The 23,996-nt window shown below is 44.1% G+C and overlaps 1 protein-coding gene across 1 annotated transcript in view; it reads left to right on the forward strand.

Annotated features, from left to right (window-relative positions):
• SLC9A9 (solute carrier family 9 member A9) overlaps positions 1–5,028 on the forward strand; it is a 649,412-nt gene extending 644,384 nt beyond the window's left edge. Inside the window, exons 15-16 of the mRNA XM_068974483.1 lie at positions 3,248–3,353; positions 4,664–5,028. Coding sequence (XP_068830584.1) covers positions 3,248–3,353; positions 4,664–4,882 — 325 coding nt within the window. The 3' untranslated portion in view covers positions 4,883–5,028. The remainder of the gene's footprint in view (positions 1–3,247; positions 3,354–4,663) is intronic.
• Positions 5,029–23,996: the final 18,968 nt, after the last annotated feature.

Consider the following 23,996-nt stretch of genomic DNA (forward strand, 5'->3'; position numbering starts at 1 on the left):
CTTGGCATAGTCACCCAGAATCTACCTCCATCACTCATAGCACCCTTGAATATTTTCCTAGACCATAAATTCAACAAACATCCATTGAGCACATAACATTATATATGGCAAGCTCTGGGCAAACTAAGATGTTGGCGAACATAGGCCCTGCTCCACATGGTGTCTGTGGATGGTACTTACACGTTCCATTCACTGCCACAGGATATATGTGTTATTCCTTTGACCTGAAGCTACTGAGACACAGCCAGAATGGCATCACAAGCTTCCTAGAAGAAGAGTTTTATGACAACAAATTCTCCTACCTCTCACCTACCACCTGACACCAGCCCCCCATACAATAATGTTTAACCCAAATAGCTATTTTTGGTGCAGGAGCAGCTTAAATTTTCCAACCACTAAATACTAGCTTGTGACTCCTGATACCACACCAAGTGCTGGGTGCCATTCTCTCATCTCTACCCTAGTATCATTTCTCCTCTGTTATGTGAACAACGGTCGACACACCACTTTCTCCAACAAGTATTACTTAAGAAATAATTTTTTTATAAAATAGCATTTGAATGGCATGTGAGAGAGTGCAACACCATTTTCCCACATTATATCAGCTAACATTCACAGCAATACTTGAGGCTCACAGGGGTCAGTCGCTAGACCATAGGTCATAGAGTCAGGGAAGGGGCAGAGTTACCTGTTGAACACAAGTCTTCTGAGTTGGGAATCCCAGAGCCTGTCCAGAGGGACCAAATGGTAGCCCATTTGGTCCAGGCCTCACATTCACAAAAAGCCACAAAGTAAGTGATTAAGTGTTAGCTCCAATAATAAGACACAGAGAGTTAAAGAGATACCTCATGGAGGGCAAGAGGAGAAGGGGATGACAGAGGATCCAGAGATGGTGGGATGGTGTCACTGACTCAATGGACATGAATTTGAGCAAATGGGAGATAGTGAAGAATGGGGAAGCCTGGCATGCTCCAGTCCATGGGGTCACAAAGAGTCAGACACGGCTGAGCCACTGAGCAATAACATCAGGATGAAAAGAAGAAAATGTTCATTGTGCAATTTTGAATTTGTGTTTTCCTTTTGCGACATGGTTTTGGCATTTTGATTTTTCAGTATATTGAGAATCTCAAACAATGGAAGTCGCCCAGGCCTCTCCTAAACTTAAAACCTTGACAAACCCCATTTTAGCTTACACAGCATCACTAAAAATGTTGCTTATTGGCTGTCACTTTTCCATCTGGAAATAAAATTGGCTCGATTTTCTTTGATTTATGTGCTGGGCTTGCTAAGTCACTTCGGTCGTGTCCCACTCTTGCTCCTCTGTAGAACCCCAGGCTCCTCTGCCCATGGGATTCTCCAGGCAAGAATACTGGCGTGGGTTGTCATTTCCTTCTCCAGGGGATCTTCCTGACCCAGGGATCGAACCTGCGTCTCTTGTGTCTCCTGCATTGGCATGTGGGTTATTTACTACTAGTGCCACCTGGGAATCCATCACTTTTCCATCTGGAAATAAAATTGGCTGAATTTTCTTTGACTTATACTCCAGTTATATATATGTGTGTGTGTGTATATATGTGTGTGTATATATATATATATATGTGTGTGTATATATATACATACATATCCTCCATCTCAGCTCCCTATTAAAAAAAGTTTTTTCCCCTGACCTATGCACACCATAAAGCCTATTAGAGCACGTGCTCCTGCCTGAGTGGGTCCACAGCTCAACAGCAGGGGTGTGGTCTGCGAGGTTTTCTCCCTGAAGAACCAACTGGTCACATACTCAATTCCACCCTGAGAAATTCTGCTAGCATATGGTCTTTGTGGATCCAGATAGTAAAGGGAGCCTCTGGATTACTTAAAATCATCGTTTATTTAGGCCTCAATGCCTTCATCCATAAAATGAAGGAAATAACACTCTGTAATAAAAATTAATGGAAGATCATCAAGAGCTTTCCAGAGTTGTAGATAGACTTGCAAGATGTCGCAGGCAATGCCAGGCTCTGAACTTTAATATCTTCCCCATCCTTAACTGAGCACAACAGCTGCGCATCTGAAAGGAGTTGTCAAGTTTTCCGCTCACAGTTGCAATCACAGACCCTCTTAAGTATCTCTTCAGTCACTCTCCTCGCATCATAACTAGGCTGTGTTCATGAGCCTCTCCTGCTTTGTCCCCACTGTGGGGGTGAATGATTCGAAGCCAGAGGTCAGCAGATTCCTGGCCCCTGCTGGCTGCATGCCCCTCTGTCCCACACACTCAGGACATCCCAGAATGACGGAGTGGTGTCGTCCACCCGTGGATGGGCTCCAGTAGAGCCTCCACCAAGATCTTCTCTTGAGTGCCTGGGGGTGAGTGCGCATCTTCATGAACCAACATTAAATGCTTTCCATTTTTTTCACCTCTCCCTATTTATTATAGCATTTCAGAAAGTTGACGAGGCGAACTATTCTCCAGCAGAGGAAATAATACAAAGCTTGAAAGTTGTTTCTGATGGAATGGTGAAATAATTTCACTACCTTTCTGGGAGGGAAAAAAAAAAAAGGCAACCTGAGGCGGCAGCCTCTAGGGATTTCATTACTGCTAGATTGGAGGGAAACCTAAAGGCTTTAGATAAACAGGTTTTTCTTTTAACTAGTTAGAGCACTTTGGGATGAAGAGAGGAGAAAGACAGGTGTTAGACAGTAGAATAAACCTAGCTCCAGCTTATTTACATAATTTTGTATGGCAATGCATTGATGTATGAAGTATAAAGTGACTGTGTTGAATAGTGAAAATAACTATTTTGGCAAACAATGTGTTCACTACCCAGTTCTCAAATGAGGGAATGTTTTATGAAATACCTCTTGCTTTTTGTGTGAAAATTACCAGTGGTTTAAGCTGTGTGTGCAGTTTTAGGAAAACACAATCTTTTATGCTATTATTTCAAATAATTATTAAGAATATATTCTCTAAGCAGAGGAGATGTTGAGTGGGAGAGGCGAGGAAAAGAGGACCATTTACACCTCTCTGACATTGGCTGGTCCAGGTGCCATTTCCCCATGAGTAAAGACTACCAGGAGGGCTGGGAAGTGTGGGGATCAAAGAACATAAATAGCAAGTTTGTGCAGGCCACATTACTTCCTCAGTGAGGGAGTAGGGGATTTGAAGGTAAAAGTAACTATCTTTCACCACATGCAAAGGTTTGTGCTATGTGAGAAACTCAATCCTGACTTCCTCTTGGCAAGTATTCCTTAACAGGCCTCACAGATACCTGAAACCAATTCTAACCCATTCTGGTCCTCCACTGACCACGACGTTACCTGAATGGTGTGGCCCAATTTCCCGACTGCTCACCAGTCCTCAGGCCTATGGGGTGAGTAAACATCTCGTGAGGGACAGGCTTGGAGAATACTGATAAAACCCAGAACCTTGGGGCTATTTCTTCCTGCCTTGAGGAGGAAGCATACAGTTCTTAAAATTCACTACACCAAGAAGCTTCTCTCTTTTCTTTTCCATTGTGGCTGATGTGGGCTCATTCGTCTTTTTAAAAATGCAATTTTTTACTGTCACCAATATTTTTAACCATAAAATGAATTTAGAAAAATATAAAAGAAGTAATGTGAACTCACAAACTGCTATGTTTTGAGGCTTTGAATATCAGGCCGGGTGCCTTATAGCTGAAGGGAGTGGAATAAATAAACTGATGAGAATCAATTAGACTCCCTCCCAGTAAATCAGAGTGTCAGAGATGGGAGAGGAGCAGAATCTTGGAGTTTGTGGCACCCTTGGAGGTGGCCGACCCCATGTCTAAACAGAGAAAAAGTCATCTCAGATTTCACATGTGCTCAGAACACAACAGCCTGAGCCGGCGATTCTCAGTGTGTCCTCAGACCAGCAGTTTCAGCCTCACTTGGAAATTTGTTTTAAACAAAGATTCTTAGGCCCCCACCTCAGAATTCTGGCCTCAGGAACCCAGTATCTGTGCCTCAAGGAGTGGTTCTAGTACAGGCTGAAGTTCGAAACCACTGACCTAAGGTCACCTAACTAGGGCTCATTCTACAGGGAATTCTGTGAGGTCTTTCCAAAGCCAATGAAAGAAAATTTGAGATTTTAATTCCTTTTCTTCAAGGGGAGGACAACTTTATTGGCCAGATCTAGTTGGTTTCCACCATTACCCACCAAGGAAACTTTGAACCACTTTTAGCCTTGGGACACTCATCCCATTTGAAACTTTTCAGAAAAAATATAGCAGACATTGAGGTAAAATATTAAAACCAATACTGGTGCATTCCAAAACCAATACTGGGAATCATTCTGTACTCTGAGGTCAAACGATTCTAAAAACTCCTCTCATCCAGGTTAGATACCCATTCAAAAGATCCATAGCATTTTATTTTAACTCCCCTTTAGCATTTTATTTAACCCACAGATGTGCTCAATTGGCACACGTTCTCTTACTGATGAGACTTGGAGACTTCTTATGATTATGTGACGATGTCCATCTTCAAGGTCATTTTAGAAATGTTTCACAACTCCTGCAGACATGGAAAAGGTTACATGTGGCATACCAGAAACTTCAGCCAAGTCAAGACAGGGCAGTGTAAAAAGGGAAATGAACTGCAGGACTGCTATTGTCTTCTGCTTTTATCAAGTGGACTCTCTCTCTTTCTCTCCAAAATCTAGGAACATCTCAAAGAGGATGATGTTGAATGCATCGTAAACCAGGACGAGCTTGCCATGAATTACCAGGAGCAAGGCACCTCACCCTGCAGCCCTCCTGGGGAGGACCAGAAAGCTTCACCCCAGACTCCAAGCAAGGAGAACATTTACGAGGGGGACCTTGGCCTGGGAAGCTATGAACTCAAGCTTGAGAAAACTCCTAGTCAATCCCAACTGAACTGATGGGCGTGAACAGCGCAGACATGATCACAGGTCATGCAGGGCTCACTGAGGAATACAAGCCAAGCTGATGAGGCCAAGTGCATGGAAAGAGGTTGGAAAGTGTATGAAGGGCAGAAAGGAGAGATTCAAAACATACATCCTCGGGTGCCCACAGAAATGAGAATTTATTATCATCCCTCTATATTAGGCAACTGATTTAAGTTTTGGACAGTGCCATTTTTATTAATGAACTGGGGAGGGTGGGAAGGGTGTGGGGATAGGAGACAGGCGTCTAGTTGCTGGAAGGATGAAACAGTTGTGTCTGAAGGTGTTTCTTTGCTGTGTACAGCTCTCCTGACGCTTCCCTCAGATTTGAGATTCTAGTCCCTCTTTAGGGAGAGTTTTAAAACTCTGTTTAAAAAGAGTTTCTGAGCTTAAACGCGTGGCTCCTAAGCTGAAGGGAATACCCATTTATTCAGGAAGTGACACGTTTTACATGTTTAGAACCTAGGGCCCCACTCGCTCCTAGTGATCCAGGGCTATTTGTCCAGATAAGTGCTCTACACCACTGCTGATGGCATGGTGCGTGGGGACCCCTGTCCTTCTGGGCATCATCTTCAAGCGGCTCCTGCCACTGCTTGAAGGGGTTCCTCACAGCTGGGAAGCACTCCGCACTAAACGCAGTGCCGCTTTCCCCCTTGGCGGGACCCCTTCCAGGGACAGTGGGGTTCTCTTCCCCGCACCAGGTTTCAGCTTTCCTATCCTTGCTTGCTTTCGAGTCACTTCCTGGCTCTGTGGCAGGTCCTTCTGTCTGTGGGGCGATGAGATCCCATAGCCCAGGCTCCTCTCCAGTTATAGTTCTCACCTGAGAACAGCAGCGCGGTGTGGGAGCGAGAACAGGACTGCGCATGCGCGGAGCCCCCCCACCCCCCCATCCCCCACCCTCTGCAGCGCCAAGGACGCAGCATCAGCACCCTCCTCACAAGACGTGGCTCGTGGCCTGTGGCGGAGAGACCAACACAACAGCTTTTAATTCAGCTGCACGACCTGTGCCTTTAAGCCATTAAGATACCTCAAACCCAGCTTCTCTTGAAATAACAGGTGTTCATATCAGACCCCAAAAAGGGCAGCCCAAAAAGGGCAGCCCGAGTCATAGGTGCCCAGGTTCTGAAGAGTCTGCATCGGATGAGCGTCTTCGTGGGGCCCAAAGCTTGAAAGTAACATATGCTTTGTTGACAAGTCTTTAGGCTTTCGACACAAACCATGGAGGTGCCAGGCAATCCTCTTGCTTTCCAAAAGGTAGAATCCAGGGGCACAAATTATTTTCTACTCAGCTAAGTATATCCTGGTCATTCCAGATAAATATGGCAAGCGGCAGAGCATGAAGTTTTCTAATTTGACTTAATCCTAATAAAACTTTGTTATAAAGTACGATTGTGTTCGCTAGTACATTATTTTAAAACGTCCTTTACTGTCCTGGGGCTTCCCTTGTAGCTCATTCGGTTTACCGACTGCAATGCAGGAGACCCAGGTTCGATTCCTGGATCTCCAGGGAACATCCCCTGGAGAAAGAAATGGAAATCCACTCTAGTATTCTTGCCTGGAGAGTCCCCATGGACAGAGGAGCCTGGCAGGCTACAGTCCATGGGGTCACAAGAGCCGGCCACGATTTAGTAACTAAGCTGCCATCTACTGTCCTTGCTAATTGGCAGTGCTAAGCCCTTACTCTTGAAGTGCCAGGTGAAAGGTGATGCAAGGGAGATGCAGGCATCCTCTGGCCAGGAAGAGTCATGGGAGTTTCTGGCCGAGTCAGTGATGCATGCAGAGAGCGTGGAGCTGGGAGGACATAATGGAAGTTGGGATCAGACAGAAGGGAGCACCTCCTCCTTTCACAGGACAGGGGACCAGAAACCAAAAAGAGCTCCAAAAATAGGGGAGGAGGGACTAGAGGAGAAAGGACCAAAGGAAGGGCAAAAGAGAAAGGTTCATCTTAACCTCTGCCTTTATCATGTGAAAGCAAGGGACGGGAACTCATATTTTGTTTCTTTCCCTTTGCATAGAAAAAGACACACCAAGGAAAGAGAAGATCCCCCTGAAACAGACAAATGTGAGTGGGGACAGAAGTGGAGAGGAGGGAGAGAAATATAACATGCTGGATAGAAATGAGGTAGGGTGAAGTAGGAAAGATACATGTCTATCCCAGCACCAACTTGCTAAGATAGCAGAGTAAAAATAGCCTCCTAGCCACAGGCAAAGCTCTCTCCTGCTTGGAAAAAGACTCTTTTTTCCAGCTAAACATCCTGAACCATTACCCACAAGGAGATTGTGCATGTGTGCTCAATCTTTGCAATCCCGTGGACTGTAGCCCCACCAGGCTCCTCTGACCATGGAATTTCCCACGCAAGAATACTGGAGTGGGTTGCCATTTCCTTCTCCAGGGGATCTTCCCAACCCAGGGATTGAACCTGTGTCTCCTGCATTGGCAGGCAGATTCATTACCACTGTGCCACCTGGGAAGCCCCACAAGAAGACTGAGGGCTTCTTAATCTGGGCTGGACCACTTACCCCAGTGACTCCAGGTAGGTATGATATTGGGAGTTTGAGTAAACTGTGTCCTACCCAATAAGACAGAGTTCTAGCTTCAAGATGTAATAACCAGCCTCTTTCCCTCTGAGTCAGCCCAAGAACAGAACAGAGGCTAACTGGTGAACCAGTGAGCAATTTATAAACCCCAAATTCCCTTTTTTCCCCTGTTATGAAGAATAATAATTTATGGTCTTCAGAAATGCTCTGTGCTTTGATTAGCAGCATCAGGGTTATGCAATTCAAGCCTATTATTTACTGCCAGTTTCTAATGAATAATAAAGGCAAAGGAGCTTTATTCAAACCACTAATGCTTGCATTCATTATTAGAGCTTTAAACAGCACCCTAATGAATTGGCTTATGGTTCTTCTTTGACCTTTTTACCATATATACGTCACACATATACACACATGCGCACAACACACACAGTAGCTCTCACTGTCAGGGTCCCAGCTAACACCTCTGTAGTTTTCTGCCTGGTACTCAGCACCTGTCTGAACAAGTCTGAAGCCCAGTGGCAAATGCTGTCATGGTCTTCATTTGTAAAGTTTCTAGAAACTTCTTGGAGGACAACTTACTGGTATAAATCAAAGCTAAAAATTCAAATACCCTTTGACCCACCAATTTTATGGGCAAAATTTTGATTCCAGATACTTGAGGATTTTATATGTACAAAGGATATTTATTAAAACAAATGATTCATGTTGATGTATGGCAAAACCAATACAGTATTGTAAAGTAAAAGTAAAATTTAAAAAAATTAATAAGTTAAAAAAAAAGACTGTGCTATATTATGGATAAATGCTTATAAAAAATAGGGATCAAAATATATGAATACATGCTTATATCTTATTATAATGAGGTTAGAAAAGAAAAAAATAAATAAAACAAATGAATTGCTACCCTGGTTAAATAAAACATGGCACAGGCATCTCATGAAACAGCATCATATGTACTGATATGGAATGATCACCAAAATATATTGCTAAACAAAAAGACCAAGGTGCAGGGCAGATGGTGTGCTGCCGCTCTGGAAGGTTAAACAAGAAACTGATAGTACGACTGCATCGTAAGAATTGAAGAGAGAACTAACAGTTTTGTATCTTTGGGGTTTTGTACACTGTAGATGCATTATTTATTCAAAATAATAATGAGAAGAAGAAAATTCCTATGAAATAACACATTGAGGTCCTGAGCTAAAATAGGAAGTAAGGACTGGAAAAGCTATTTTACAACACAGTCTTTGAGACCTTGAGAATACCAGGTATGGCATCAATAGTACCAAGAGCTTCTGGTTTATTCATTTGCATCGTTCAACACATATGGATGCAAACTATATAAAAGGTCTTTAAAATTCAAAGATATGTGACTCAGTCTCATCAAATATCTAGAAGAAGACAGACACTATAAAGTATCTAGACATATGATAAAAGTATAGTAACAAAAACACTGTAGTATTGGCTCAGAAATAAGCAAAGAGAACAAGAAAATCTGCTACAAAGGACAGAAACAAATTCATGACCTATATTTAGAAACGTAATTCATAAAAAATGTCATTTCAACTTGGGAGAATAGATGTATAGACTATTAACCAAAAAACAGTATGGACCAATTTGACATTCAGTATGGAAAAAGATAGAAAATTAGATAATACTCTCAACATGCACAAAATTAAATTACAAGTAACTTTAAGAATTAAATGGAAAAAAGTAAACCTGCAGGATAACAAAAATATAAAATAAAATATGGATATGCATACTGATGGTCTTCCTGAGAAAGGTACAAATGAAAAACAGAAAATGACACATTTGACTCCACAAAAATATAAAATTTCTTATAATTAAAAACACAACAGGGCTTCCCTGGTGGCTCAGAGGTTAAAGCATCTGCCTGGAATGCTGGAGACCCAGGTTCAAGCAAAATTTTTAAATGAAGCAGAGAAAACTACACATATACTTTGTGTGACTAAGGATTATTCTTCAAATTATACAAGGAACTCTTACTGATGCATGAGAAAAAAAAAATTTCTGAATACAAAAATATGTCAAGAGTATGTAGAATCAGATATCCAGACTTCTTCTTTTATGCTTCCCTGTAGAAAAGAAATGCTTGGCATTTATGCATGAGGAGGTATACAAAATGATATTCATTATGACACAGTTATTACAAAATACTGGCAGAGAAGGGGAATATCCATCAATAGCAGGGGTTAACTAAACTGTATTATACCCATATTCTGCAGCAGTTATGCTCTCTGTAGAGATGGACCCATACACATAAACTCACATGGAAATATTTTCAAGATAAGTTGTTAGTGAAAAAGTCTGGACTGACTCCCAGCAGACTGATAACAAGAAGAAGAATGAGAATAGGAGAGCTGAATCGAGAGAGCCTTTTGGTTTATCTGCATTACTTTTAATTTTCACAGTGATATTATTTTCATACGTAATCAGTTCTTGAAGCTTTGGCTTCAAGATGTGGGAAGGCGGTGAAGGTGTGGTCAAGAAAGTTGTCTTGGAGGAACTTACATCTGAGGGAGGTCTTGAAAGATGAGAGTGTTTGACCAAGCAGACATGATAGATGCTGAACTGTGGGGCAGGAGGTGGGGTGGATCCTGTATTAATATTTCCAGTATTAACAGAATATGGAAAAGGCATTCCAATCAAAGGAGAGAACCTGGGCAGGAGACAGAGGGGTGTGAAGCAGAGGGGTGTGAAGCATTAGAGGAACCATACATTATTCCACATGGTACTATTCATGTGTTTGAACACAGAAAAATGGAAGAATAAAAGATAATTCTGGAAATGTAAATCAGACGAAGTAGTCTGAGCCATGATCCTTTGAGAATGGGGAGCTATTGAAATATTGTAAACAGGGAAGAAAACTACATGCATTGTGAGGAGATGGAATACCAGGAAGACTGGGTATTGGTGCAATAGCCCAGTTAGGACATTATTATTTCACTGGCCCAGGAGAGAGACAATGAGAGGCTTAACTAAGGCAGAATCCAGGAGGATAGAGAGGAGACAGCTTCTAGACAGGTTTCAGAACTAGACTCAGCAAAGCTGGTAACTGGATATGGAAAGTGAGGAAGCTGGGGGAGCCCAAAAGGACCCCATATTTAAGGTTTAGGTGACAATAGATTGATGACTCCATTCACCGAGGGTTTTAGGAGGAACAAAGAAAAGCTGATGAATTCAGCTCTGGATATGCTGAGTCTGAGGTTCTCAGGCAGAGCTTCATGGAGCTGTCCAGAGGTTTACAAGAATCTGAAGTTTAAGGAAAAGGTCCAGCCTGGAAGTATGTATTTGGAAGGAGAAGACGTGCATTGCAGCCTCACTGAAAAGTTTCTCAACTGCCGCACGACCTTCCTCACCTTCTCTAAGAAAGAGATTCTGATATGCCCTCCTCACCAAGGGACCATGTCATAGTTTCCAAGAGGACAAGCAGATTTTTCCTCAAAAGGCCCCATGGATGATCCTTACTCAATCCTTGGGGAGAACCACTGACAGTAAGAAGAAAGGTAATCAGACAGAGGCTGAAAGGTGCTCCATTCAGTGGGTGGACAGAGCACGCACCCGTGAAAGGAGCCCTGGACAAGACCTCACTGAGAACTCAGGAAGCTCTGCGTGCCCATGGGACGGGGAACTAGCTCAGACAAATATTCATTTCTACTGCTACTGTGTTCGTGGTCTTGTACCATGACCCCGCCTCTCCTCAGCTATGACAGTTTCACGTGTCAACGTGGCTAGGACATAATCCCCATTCAATCAAATATTAATCTAGATCTTGCTGTGGATGCATATTTTCAGATGTGATTAACATCTGCCCTCACCGTAAAGTGTCTGTCTACAATGCGGGAGACCCAGGTTCGATCCCTGGGTTGGGAAGAACCCCTGGAGAAGGAAATGGCAATGCACTCCAGTACTATTGCCTGGAAAATCTCATGGACAGAGGAGCCTGGTAGGCTACACACAGTCCATGGGGTCGCAAAGAGTCGGACACGACTAAGCGATTTCACTTTCACTTTCAGTTGACTAGGCCAGCTAATCTGGGTGGGCGTGCTTCAGTCAGTTAAAGGCCTCACGAGTGGCAAGAAGGTTTCTGAGAAATTCTGCCTTTGACTCCAGTGTCAGCTCATAGCAGAGACTCCCAGACTGGGTACCCTGATAGCCTACTTGCCAAGCTATGTTCCCCCTCACCAGGTCTCTCCACACTCGCTTTCCCCTCCCCACTCCTTCCAGATTGGAGCAGAAGGACAAAGAAGACTAGAAGAGGAATTTATTTCACAAAATAAATGAAACAGATAGATTACCTGATCAATTCAAATGTTTTCGAAAGGAGCACTTCAGAGATTTGTTTCTTATAAGAAACCATACAATATTCTGATTTATGCATGATGTTGCCCCGATTTCTTACCCCTTCTCCATACATAGCACAGTTCAAAGATAGCTGATGCTTATAGCATGGTCCTGAAGTACAATCTCAAAGTACTTGTGTGATTAGCCAAGAAGCCTTCAAGTGTGTTTGTCCTTCAGAGCAGGCAGCAGGCTTGGTGTGGAGGAAGTTGCCGGGAATAAGACGCCTACCTGTGGAAGCTTCCATATGCTTCCCAAATATTGGCCATCAACCTGTCATTCATTCAGTTTAACCAACATTTATCAGATACTTATAATGTATGGCTGATAATCAAAGTTAGGAATTGCCAGTGTCAGCACCATTAATGGGATCAGTAAAGATGGGACAGATAAGCAATGGTGAGTTCCAGAAAGCACATTAATTCAAAGACATCTTGCCCATTGCATCACCCCATCATGCAGATTGATTCATTTTAGCAAAGAGTGAGGAGGAAAGAGAAGCTCCAAGTCAGGCTGGAGGTAAAGGAGGGAACTGGGCCATACAGGGGTCAGCGTCTCTGCATGTCAGCATCCTCCTATCTGCCCCCTCTCCCCTGGGAAATGATCAGTGGGAAGCAAACAGCTCAGCAAGGACCAAGTGCAAGAGACCAATTCGAATGCCCCCAACCTCAAGATGTGGCCTAAGCAATGCAGTCATACTGTGAACTCACCCTTCAGCAACTGAAGGTCTCCAGGGAACCCTCGGTTAACCAAAGTCACCAGGCCACCCTCCCTGAAACCCCGCTGTCCACTCACCATCTTGCAGATGGCCAGCATTCAGGAGTGCTGATTTATCAGAACTGAACTAAATTCAGTCCTGGGTTGGTTGTACCTGGCATCATGCCAGAGGGAAAAAGGAAAAGTGTCAAAAGGAAGAAAAGGAAACAAATATTAGTTGATTTTTTGCTATAGGCCTCACTTTTCCTTATACAATAGCTCATCTCAACCTACAACCACTCTGGGAGCATCACATTTAAACGCCACTTGATGTGCATGGACCTGGGAAACAGGAATGTTAAGTCCTGGCCTTAGATCATGTAGTTGACTCATGGCAGAGGGGAGTTTTGAACCCAGAACCCTATAGTTTCAAAGATCCAGACTTCTTCCCCAATTATACTGGGCTGCAGGCAGACTTAGTACTGTCAACAGACACTAAGAACCCTTGATGTCCCAACATCAGGGGTAGAAAACCAAACAGATGTATCTCAGCTTCATGGAGTTTACAGTGATCAGACAAGGATATTTTTAGTGGGTTTTTTTTGAAGTTTGTTTATTTATTTTTGGCTGCAGTGGGTCTTCATTGCTATGCATGGGCTTTTCCTAGTTGTGTTGAGTGACGGCTTCTCTTGTTGCACAACACAGGCTCTAGGCAGCATGTGGGCTCAGTCGTTGCAGCTTGAGGACTCTAGAGTGCAAACTCAGTACTTGTGGAGCAGGGGTTTAGCTGCTCCTCAGCATGTGGGATCTTCACAGACCAGGGATGGAACCCATGTCCTCTGCATGGGCAGGCACAGTCTTAATCAGTGGACCACCAGGGAAGTCCCAGACAGGAATTATGGTACTGGTTGGACACCGGATGGACCAGGAGAGCTTTACAAATTCCTAATGCCTGGATCCACCCACTGGATTCTGACTTGACTGGTCTGGGCTGGAGCCTGAACATCAGGATGTCTTAAATCTTCTCAGATGATTCTGATGTGCAGCCAAGGTTGCAACCCACTAGATGAAAAGGACTTTGGAAGTGGTTAGAGATGTCTTCCAGTTGCAGAAAATCATCAAAGGGGAAGTGGTGGTTGAGATGGGCAGTAAAAGCTGGCCATGTCTGGGAGAAGGTCTAGGGAAAGGAAGGAGCAGGGTGAGATGTGACAGCAGGGGACACAGGACCCATCCGTGGCATCTCATGTACTGGGGTAACAAGGAAGCACGCACTGGCTGAGAGGCAGTTGGGAGGTGGTGGGGATACTGCTCTCATTTTTTGTCTAATTCTGAACCCAGGCTGTAACTACGCACGTGGCCAAGACCACTGTCCAGTTAGAAAAGCACCAACTCACAAAACCTGTGAATCATCAAGTTCTAAATCCCTAGCAGGCAACACATTTGGGAGCCACAGCTGCTGCCTGAACAAAAGAAAGAAAAAATAACTGCTCCCTTCAAGCCTCTGTGACCGTGTAACATCATCCACCAAATCATTTCAAATTGTCTCCTTTTCATAACACTGGGTCCAAAGATACGAGCTGCATCCAAGCTGGCCTTGGTCCCCAAGTGCATCCTTTTGCTGGTAAAACCTTGACCAAGAGCCAGCATGGCCCTCACTGTCCCCCACAATCTGTGCCAGCTAGAAGTAAAGATATGACTCTATTCAGTCAGCATAGCCAACTCTTCCTTCCTTCCCTTCTAGGCTCTCTGGCTGATCTAATAATTACAGTGACATAAGACAGACACACAGGAGAAAAACAAATTTTGTACAGTGGGAGCCTCATAAAAATATGAGATTCCCAGCAGTCAGGTAATTGAGGTTTAAACACCTTCCTGAGCTAAGGAGAAGGGAGGAGGGACCTGGGCTTCAAAGGGGAAGAAGATAATTCTCAGGAAGATGGGAAGAACCAAGGCTTGGGAACAAATGTTTTGCCACACCATGCAGATGAGTCTTTTGGATATAAAATTCCTCTCTGCTAATAGCTCCCTTCCTGGTACAGGCCCCTATCTAAATTCTTCTAAGCAGTTAAACAGGAGGTAAAAAGCTCTTCCTGAGTCTGTGTGTGTGCATGGTAAGTCGCTTCAGTCATGTCTGAATTGGTGGGACCCCATGGACTGTAACCTGCCAGACTCCTCTGTCCATGGGATTCTCCGGGCAAGAATATTGGAGTTTCCATTTCCTCCTCCCGGGGATCTTTCCAACCTCGGCTTTGAAACTGCATCTCTTATGTCTCCTGCATCGGCAGGCAGGTTCTTTACCGCCAGTGCCACCTGGGAAGCCCCTTCCTGAGTCTGCTGGGCCCCCATTGTCTTTAGCTGAAAATAATCCACTTGGCAAAGTGGCACCTTCTGGGGCGGCTCATTCTGTCCCCCCATTTCCTGTTCAGCTGGTGTGGCTGCCACGCTTAAAGGCCTGCAAGGCTACTGTTGTTTATTAGGAGAGGAAGAACACCCTCCTGACATCCATCTTAGGAAGGGGTGTCCAGAGCATCACCTCTCAAACTTTCATGTACATTTGAATGCCCTGATGGAGGTGGTTTAGTCACCAAGTTCTGTCTGACTCTTGCGACCCCATGGGCTGTAGCCCTCCAGGTTCTTCTGTCCACGGGATTCTCCAGGCAAGAATACTGGAGTGGATGGCCATTTCCTTCTCCAGGGGGATCTTCCTGACCTAGGAATCAAACCCAGGTCTCCTGCATTGCAGGCAGATTCTTTACCAACTGGGCTACAAAGGAATGCCCTGAGGATTTGGTTAAATACAGATTCAGATTCCAAAGGTCTCAGATGGGACCTGAGTTTCTACACCTCCAGCCAACTCCTGGTTGATGCTGATCTGCCAGTCCCTGGACCACACTTTGAGTAGCTGGAGGCCGAAGCAGTGTTTCTCAGGCTTGGGACTCAGTTAACAGGCAGTCTTTATCTGTCAAAGGATCTGCAAACGGTTTGGCAATTTTCAGAAATAAAGTGACTGAACAATTTGATTCATATGAACTGGGATATTAACTATGATTTTCACAAAAATCCTTCTATTTTTCAAGTTTGTCCATGTCTGGGAAGGGTGGTATTGCTTTTCCCCCCTAGTTACTCCTCACTTCACTTTTCAATTATCTAACCCTCAGTTTAGAGGGCACAGCTCAACTTGACTAACATCTCTTCTCATGTGGGAAAAATAGCTATGTTTGTAATATACACTTTTCTGTCATCAGTACTGTGTCACCATATTCCCAAAAATGGATCGAGGACTCCAAAGTAGTTCATTGGAGCATAAAAGTAGGGATAGAGATAGTTATGTAAATACTGTGATTCAAAATGTAATATATATAGGTAGCTAACAAGACTCAAACAAGAGCTTGGTTCTGTGGTTCCAGCAGCTAACCAGGCAGGTGAGCCCATCAGATGACAACTGCAAGTAAGCAGTGCAAAGGGAAACCTTCTGAAATTCAGTTATCAGGTCACTCTTCCCTCAGAAGACATCATCTTTTACACAATTTGTCAGAGGAGAGCATAAAGCTTTACCTTTACTTCAGAGCACAGAGGGAAACTCCTTTTGCCTTCTATGGTAAAACCCTTCTATTTTTTAAAAAAACAAATACAAAACAATACACTTCAATACAAAATGTGTGCTGGAATGCACAATTTTTTGTACACAATGTACAAAATGTGTACTGGAATCCACAACTGACAGATGTGGGCCAAAGCTGAAGAAGAGTTATAAGCTTCTTATAAGAATCACCATTCAAAGTTGTATGCCCCACAGCAAAAAATGGGTCAAACTATGCTTTCACCAAAACATGTATTAAACCAGTTTAATTACAAATACTCTGCTTAGAGGGACAAAAAGAGTAAACATTAGGACGTGATTCTTGAGGTGAAAAGCCTACATGATCTTTGAGTTTGTAAGTGGGCATCTTCAGCTGGGCAATACCACCAATGAAAAGACTATGAATCAGCTCTATGCTTATGTGAAATAAAGTTTTTTTTTTTAATGCCCTGTATGTTTTTATTCTCTTTGTTACTAAAAACCTTTGCTACAGAAAAGACTCTCAATTTTGAAATGATTATTTTGTACCTGGTGAGGTAGACCAGGAAAGGTGTGCTTGAGTCACGCTGACAAAGCAGCTACGTGGCAGGGAGGCCTTTGCCAGGCAAATAGAAATATCCATATACACACTGCACCATTCAGAGAGAAACTCGATGGTCACCAACATTGATTCTGCAAGTATTTAATGAGCACCTACACTATGTCAGGCACTGTCACAGGTGCATAGGATCCTGAGTGAACAAAGCAAAGTTTTGTATCCTTCTAATGCTTACCTTCAAGCAGAAAAAGACAAATTTTAACAGTGACTGTCTGGAAGATGACCAAGGATAGCATCATTATGGGGAGGAAATAGAGCAGTGCAGGGGAGGTCAAGAACACAAAAGGACTTCCCTGGTGGCCCAGTGGCTAAGACTCCACGCTCCCGGTGCAGGGGGCCCAGGTTTGATCCCTGGCTAGGAAACTGGATCCCCTGTGCCGCAACTAAGGATCCTGTGTGCCACAACGAAGATCGAAGATCCTGAGTCCTGCAACTGAGACCCGGCACAGCCAAATAAATAAATAGAATTTTTAAGAAAAGGATGAGGAGGAGCATGGAAGTTGGGGTTTTAAATAGGATGATCAGAGTCAGCCTCTCTGAGAAGGTGGCATTTGAGCAAAGACCATGGAGAGATACCTGAAGGAAGAGAGTTCTAGACGTGTTTAGAATGCTCGAGGAGAGCAGTGAAGTATGGGTGGCGAGAGGAGAGCTAGTGAGGAGGCTTATGGAAGTCGAAGTCAGGGAGGAGATGAGTAGGGAGATGAAGTAGTTCATATGTGTTCTTATAAAAATTTCTAGTTGACCTTTAGTGAAATGAGAACCAATGGCAGGGGCAACACATAACTGGCAAAATCTGGCTGCTAAAATGACCATTCCATCTGCTGTGTTGAAAACAGACTTTACGGAGGTAATGACACAAATAAGGTATTTTGGTCCGCTGTTGCTGCATAACAAACAAGTTCAAAAATCTCAGCTATACAAACAGTATGCATTTATTTAGCTCATGCGTCATGAGTCATTGTTGGGGAGATCTGTTACTCCAGATTGGATCCAGCTGGGGTGGCCCCCCTGGTCTCTAGCCTGCTGTACCTCCCATTCTTCTCTGGGACCAGCAGGCTAGACCTGGAATTTTCTTTTCATGAGAATCATTGGCATGTAGATGGTATTGTAAGCCACAATCTTGATTTAACAAAAAAGTTACATATCAAATAAAATTGTGGCACCAAGTGTAGAGTTTCTCAGTGAGACATGTTAAGCGTGAACAGTAAATCCTCTATACTTTCACTCATCAAAACACTCTGTCAAGGAGAAAGGAGCTCACATAGTTTTGCTTTTTTTTTTTTTAATGGATTATATGATTTTTTTTTCACTTTATGACCCTGGATTCCAATAGAAACGCTTCATATAACGAATCATTTCAACTGTGTTGCTCAAGGTATTATCACAGTTGCACCTTCCATGTCTTGAATATCCTGAAGCTATCACTTCAGAGCTGAAATGCCATAATTCTTAATATTGGAAATGAAACATCAGATTTTTAAGAAACAAACAGTTGTGAGGACAACTCCATCCCTGGAAGTAACTATTTGTCTAAACAATTTCTCTAGTCTTCTGATAGAAACATACGGCTTGTTAATAGACATATTAAAAACCCTATCTGAATATTACAAAAGAATGTGAAGAAAACTGACAAATAAAACCAAAGAATAAATGAGGAATCCATTCCCCATCATCCTCCTTGTTGAAACATCCCTGTTTTCACAGTAAGACTAATTGACAAGTGGGCTGATGGGCACCAAGATGATAATGAGAAAAAGCCCTGTAACTTGGGGTTCTTGTCCTTCCTTTTCAGATATTCAGAACTATCTGACAGAGTCACCCTATACGTCCCTCCATTACCAAACACATAATTATGAGTAAGGGTTTTCAAATTTAGGAGAAATACAAACCCCAAAGCAGTAGATTACAGGGGATGTCATTTGTGGCCCAAACTCACCCCCACTGAGTAGATACATTATATGGGTCTGTATATGGATATGGACATATTAGTAAAGATGGTAGACTATATCATGTCTTTTGCAGAGACAAAACTATTGGTTCACATTTCAAATGCATTTTCACTTTCCTTTTTAAAAAAATTATGTTACCCCTTTTTTCTATGAAATGGTGGTCCATAGACATATCAAGTGGCTGCTAGGTTTTCGAATACTAAAAAATACATGCCAAGAAGCTGAAAATAAACCCAATTCAGTCACTCACCTACCACCTACCTACCACTCACCTACCAGTCAGGTTATACTAAGTACTTTTTAAAGATAAGCTCAGAAGAAGTAGGAGAAGCTTTCCATTTGAAGGGAAAAAAAGTTATTCCCAATAATTTTCAGTCCACAATACCTGGCGGTGCCAATAAGCCAAGCTAGTTATAAGAAAGATGAAATAAGTACAGCCATAAAAACAGGGACCCAGCCACATTAAAAAGAAAACACACACACACAACTCCATTTAACAGCTCAATTGAGATGACCTCTAGCCATCACACTTGTTCCAGTAACAGCTCCTGCCTCCAACACCCACTAGACTTGGCCTTCTCCCGTGGCCTGGAAATGACGAGGGAATGGGGAGCTTTTCTCTCGAGGCGTCAGCATTTCATAAGCACTTGTGGTTGCTCTCACCTCAAAAGAGCTCCTGCTCTGAGGGGTGAACTTTTCTCCAGCACATGTAATTAGCCCATTGATGCATCTCCCACAGTGTTCTGATCCTCTGGAGGGAAGCATTAGGAGGTCAAGTTCAAGCTAGGAAGGCAGGTAGCACAGCTGCTGAAGAGGAAAACGAGCCCTCTGTGGAGAGGGGCCTGGACCCCTGTGGGTCCCCTGGGAGACAGGACCATCGTTCAAACCTGATGGGCTGTGACTAAAGCATTGACGGGGTGGGGGTGGAGGAGAGTGCGTAATTAGGCAGATTCCCGTGTAGTTATTCCTCCCCTTCTGCCTTTCCCAGAAATTCTGAGCCAGATGAGGGCAGAGCCGGTGGTGGTGGGAGAGAAAAGAGCGGAGAGGGAGACCCAAAGCTCTGATAGGACCTGCCCCTGAAGGATGTCAGAGTCATTGAGGGTATAGGGGGGTGCTGTTGTTTCAACATAGTAAATGTTAATTAAACACAATCACAAGAAGCCATACCCAACCGCACCTGAAATCTCAGTTGATTGAAGGTGAGCAAGAAATCTGCCTGCTCGGCTAAGCAAGGGCTTCCCAGGTGCTGCTAGTGGTAAAGAACCCGCTGGCCAATACGGAGACATAGGGGACATAAGAGAGCCTGGGTCCACTCGAAGAGGTCATGGCAGCCCACTCCAGTGTTCTTGCCTGGAGAATCCCATGGACAGAGGAGCCTGGTGGGCTGCAGACCATGGGGTCGCAGAGAGTCGGACACAACTGAAGCGATTTAGCTCGTAGCCAAGCAAAGTTGAGTTAACACAGCCACACAGAGGGATGCTGGGACTGAAGTGCCTTCACCAGTCGAGTTGTTCCCGAGTGTTCCATGTGTTTCTCTGTTTTTCTGTTCTAGATAGCTCAGAAACAGGAGGATTTAGCGCTGCTGCAGAACACAGAGAACCACAACTCGAGTTTCTCAAGTGCTGAAGCTGAAGTTTTATGCTTATGAGAGTTCTGATCCAATTTCAACACTTCAGTCCCTTCCCTGCTCAGGAATTTGGGGAAGAAGATGAATTCACATCCTGACTCCCTCACAGACGCCCCGACTGTGCTCACGGGTCAGTTTCCTGTGAGGAGAGTAGACAGCCCCACTCCAGGGAGAGACAGAACCACACGTGTATAAGGCATGGGAGTGACCATAGGACCCAGCAAACATTCAAGAATAGACTTGCCCTCTGAGACACCACCTGTGAAACCCATACATAATGCATGAGTTCAGCCATCTGGGGAAAGAAACCCAGAGACTGTAAATGTGTGACTGAAAAGACTGGGAATACTCAAAACTCCAATCAAGGGGACCGGAGTGTAATTTTCAAGAAACAAAACCAAACTGTAATTGTAATTTAGAAAAATCAATCCTAATCAATGGTATTGTACCCAGTTTAAGCACAGTCTCTGGAACATACAGGGAGAGCTTGGCCTGGAGCACACAGAGGGGAAGCCCAGGGCCCCCATCACTGGCTGTTTATTCAGCCCCATCGGGCTTGAAGAGAAAGATCCTAAAGCCAGTATCAGCAAGGAGACATGTCCTGCCATGGTCCAGGGTTGACACACCAGGCCTGTCCCTAGAGGAGCCACGGTGGGTTTCTGAGGGCCTTTGGGGGCCACCACAGGTCGGGAGGAGCCCCATCCCTGATCCACCCAGAATGGCTCTCCCTTGATAATGCCCACAAACTAGACTTCCCCAAACATTTTTTAAAATTTTGTTTGTTTTTAAAACATTTATCTGTTTATTTTTGGCTGTGCTGGGTCTCGTTGCCCTGCACAGGTTCTCTCTAGTGGCAGCAAGGGGGCGCTTCTCTCTAGCCGCAGAGTGTGGGCTTATTGCGGTGGCTTCTCTTGCAGCGGAGCACAGGCTCCAGGGCGCCCACCTTTCAGTAGCTGCAGCTCAAGGGCTCCCGAACAGGGGCTCAGTAGTTGTGGTACACAGGCTCCCTTGCCCCATGGCATGTGGTATCTTCCCAGACCAGGGATCAAACCAGGTCCCCTGCATTGCAAGGTGGATTCTTAATCACTGGACCACCAGGGAAGCCCACATTTTAAACAATTTTTATTGGAGTGTTGATTTACAATATTGTGATAGTTTCTACTGTACAGCAAAGTGATTCAGTTATACATATACCCACTCTTTTTAACATATTCTTTTCCCATATAGATCACGACAGAGTATTGAGTAGATATCCCTGTTTTATACAACAGGTTCTTGTTAGTTATCTGTTTTTATATACCATATGGAGCATTCCTGCTGTAACAAATTACCACCAATTTAGTTGCTTCAGTTCAGTTCAGTTCAGTTCAGTCGCTCAGTCATGTCTGACTCTTTGCGACCCCATGAATCGCAGCACGCCAGGCCTCCCTCCCTGTCCATCACCAACTCCCGGAGTTCACTCAGACTCACGTCCATCGAGTCCGTGATGCCATCCAGCCATCTCATCCTTTGTCGTTCCCTTCTCCTCCTGCCCCCAATCCCTCCCAGCATCAGAGTCTTTCCCAGTGAGTCAACTCTTCACATGAGGTGGCCAAAGTACTGGAGTTTCAGCTTTAGCATCATTCCTTCCAAAGAAATCCCAGGACTGATCTCCTTCAGAATGGACTGGTTGGATCTCCTTGCAGTCCAAGGGACTCTCAAGAGTCTTCTCCAAAACCACAGTTCAGTGAACACAAATTTGTTATAGTGTTACATGCGTGCATGCTAAGTCATTTCAGTCATGTCCAACTCTTTGTGACCCCATGGACTATATAACCCACAAGCCTCTTCTGTCCATCGGATTTTTCAGGCAAGAATACTGGAGAGGGTCTTCCTGACCCAGGAATCAAACCCGCATCTCTTATATTTCCTGCAATGGCAGGCGGGCTCTTTACCACTAGCACCACCTGGGAAGCCCCATATTATAGTGCTAAAGAAGTCCAAAATCACTCTCACTGGCCTAAAGCCAAGGTGCCGGCAGAGTTGATTGCTTCTGGAGGATCAGGAGGAGAGTCTCTGCCATTTTCTGCTTCTTGAAACTGCCACACTTCTTGGTTCATCACCCCCTCCCTGCATCACTCTAGCCTCTTGCTTCTGTGATCTTATTTTCTTCTGCTGACTCTGAGCCTCCTGATCATTTCTCTTAGAAGGACCTTGTAATTACATTGGGCCCACAGGATAATCCAGGATCATCTCTCCATCTTGAAATCCTTAATCATATCTGCAGAGTTGAAAGGTACATCCACGGGTTTCAGGGATGAGGGCCTGGGTGTCTGTGGGAGCCATTTTCAACCAAAACAGCATCACAGCCATGGGTGATGTGAAAGATAAACAGGCATATTTAAATTTTTAAGAGTATTTGAGCGTGCATGAGTGCTAAGTTGCTTCAGTCGTATCTGACTCTTCGCAACCCTATGGGCTTGCAAGGTTCCTCCGTCCGTGGGATTCTCCAAGCAAGAATACTGGAATGGGTTGCCATACCCTCCTCGAGGGGCTCTTCCTGACCCAGGGATCAAACTTCCCTCTCTTATGTCTCCTGCATTGGCAGGCCAGATTCTTTACCAGTAGCGCCACAGGGGAAGCCCCTTATTTGAGCAAAAATCTCTTTTATTTGGGCAGCACTAAGCCAAAAGTGGTTAGGAGTGCTTGGCAGACAAGAGCCTAAAGAAAGACTTGCACCAAGAAGGTGCAAAAGCGAAGAAAGGAGATTATTTGATTGGCTATAGCATAAAGTCTGGTTGGTGCTTTGTGACTGACTGTCCCTAGTGTTTCAGTTTTGTAACCAGGAGGTACTTACGGGCTCAGGTCTTGGTTGGCTTACACAGGCTGTCAAGATGTTGGAGCCAGTCTGAAGGCCTCCTTATTTGATTAATGTAACAGCTGGAACAGGAGTAAATGGCACAACTGAAATGCAACTGATGAACCTTAAAGACTGAGCTCCAAAGGTCTGCGTTCTAGAAGCCAGAGAACTCTTTGTACCTTAAACAGTGATTCTGATTTGGAAAGAAAGTGCATGTCTGAGGGGGGCTGGCATGAATCCATGTGAGACACAAGTCGCCACAGGACATTAGCACAGACCAACAGAACTCCCAGGACTGGCACAACCTAGGAGAAAATATGAACAGCACCAACAGACACTCCAAGCCCCAGCCAGCTCCACATTTATTAACTAGTCATTACTCCAGCACTCTTGCCTGGAAAATCCCATGGACGGAGGAGCATGGTAGGCTACAGTCCATGGGGTCGCAAAGAGTAGGACACAACTGAGCAAATTCACTTTCACTTTCACTTTCGTTACACTAGATGCTCAAATTAAGGAGCATCCAGTAACTTTAGGGTCTGTGTGGGTTTATTTTACAATATATAGGCTGGATGAAAAGCTGTGCTCTACACTGTGTTCTTAATTATTCCTTCTCATAACTTTTACAAAGTTACAAGTAAAGATGCCTTTAGCTCTTTTTTAAATTAACTTTCATTGGAATATAGTTTCTTTACAATGCTGTGTTAGTTTCTGCTGTACAGCAAAATGAATCAGCTATATATATATATATATCCCTTTCCTTTTGGACTTCCTTCCCATTCAGGTCACCATAGTGAGAAAACTCCTTTCAATCTTGTCAAGCAAGTAACCTGACCAGAGGTCCCAACTAAAGCTGCTGGCCACTATGCCAGGGCTTGAGCTCAGGTCAACACAACATTTGATC

The sequence above is a fragment of the Capricornis sumatraensis genome, chromosome 1 (assembly GCF_032405125.1).
Source record: "Capricornis sumatraensis isolate serow.1 chromosome 1, serow.2, whole genome shotgun sequence".
Lineage (NCBI taxonomy): Eukaryota > Metazoa > Chordata > Mammalia > Artiodactyla > Bovidae > Capricornis > Capricornis sumatraensis.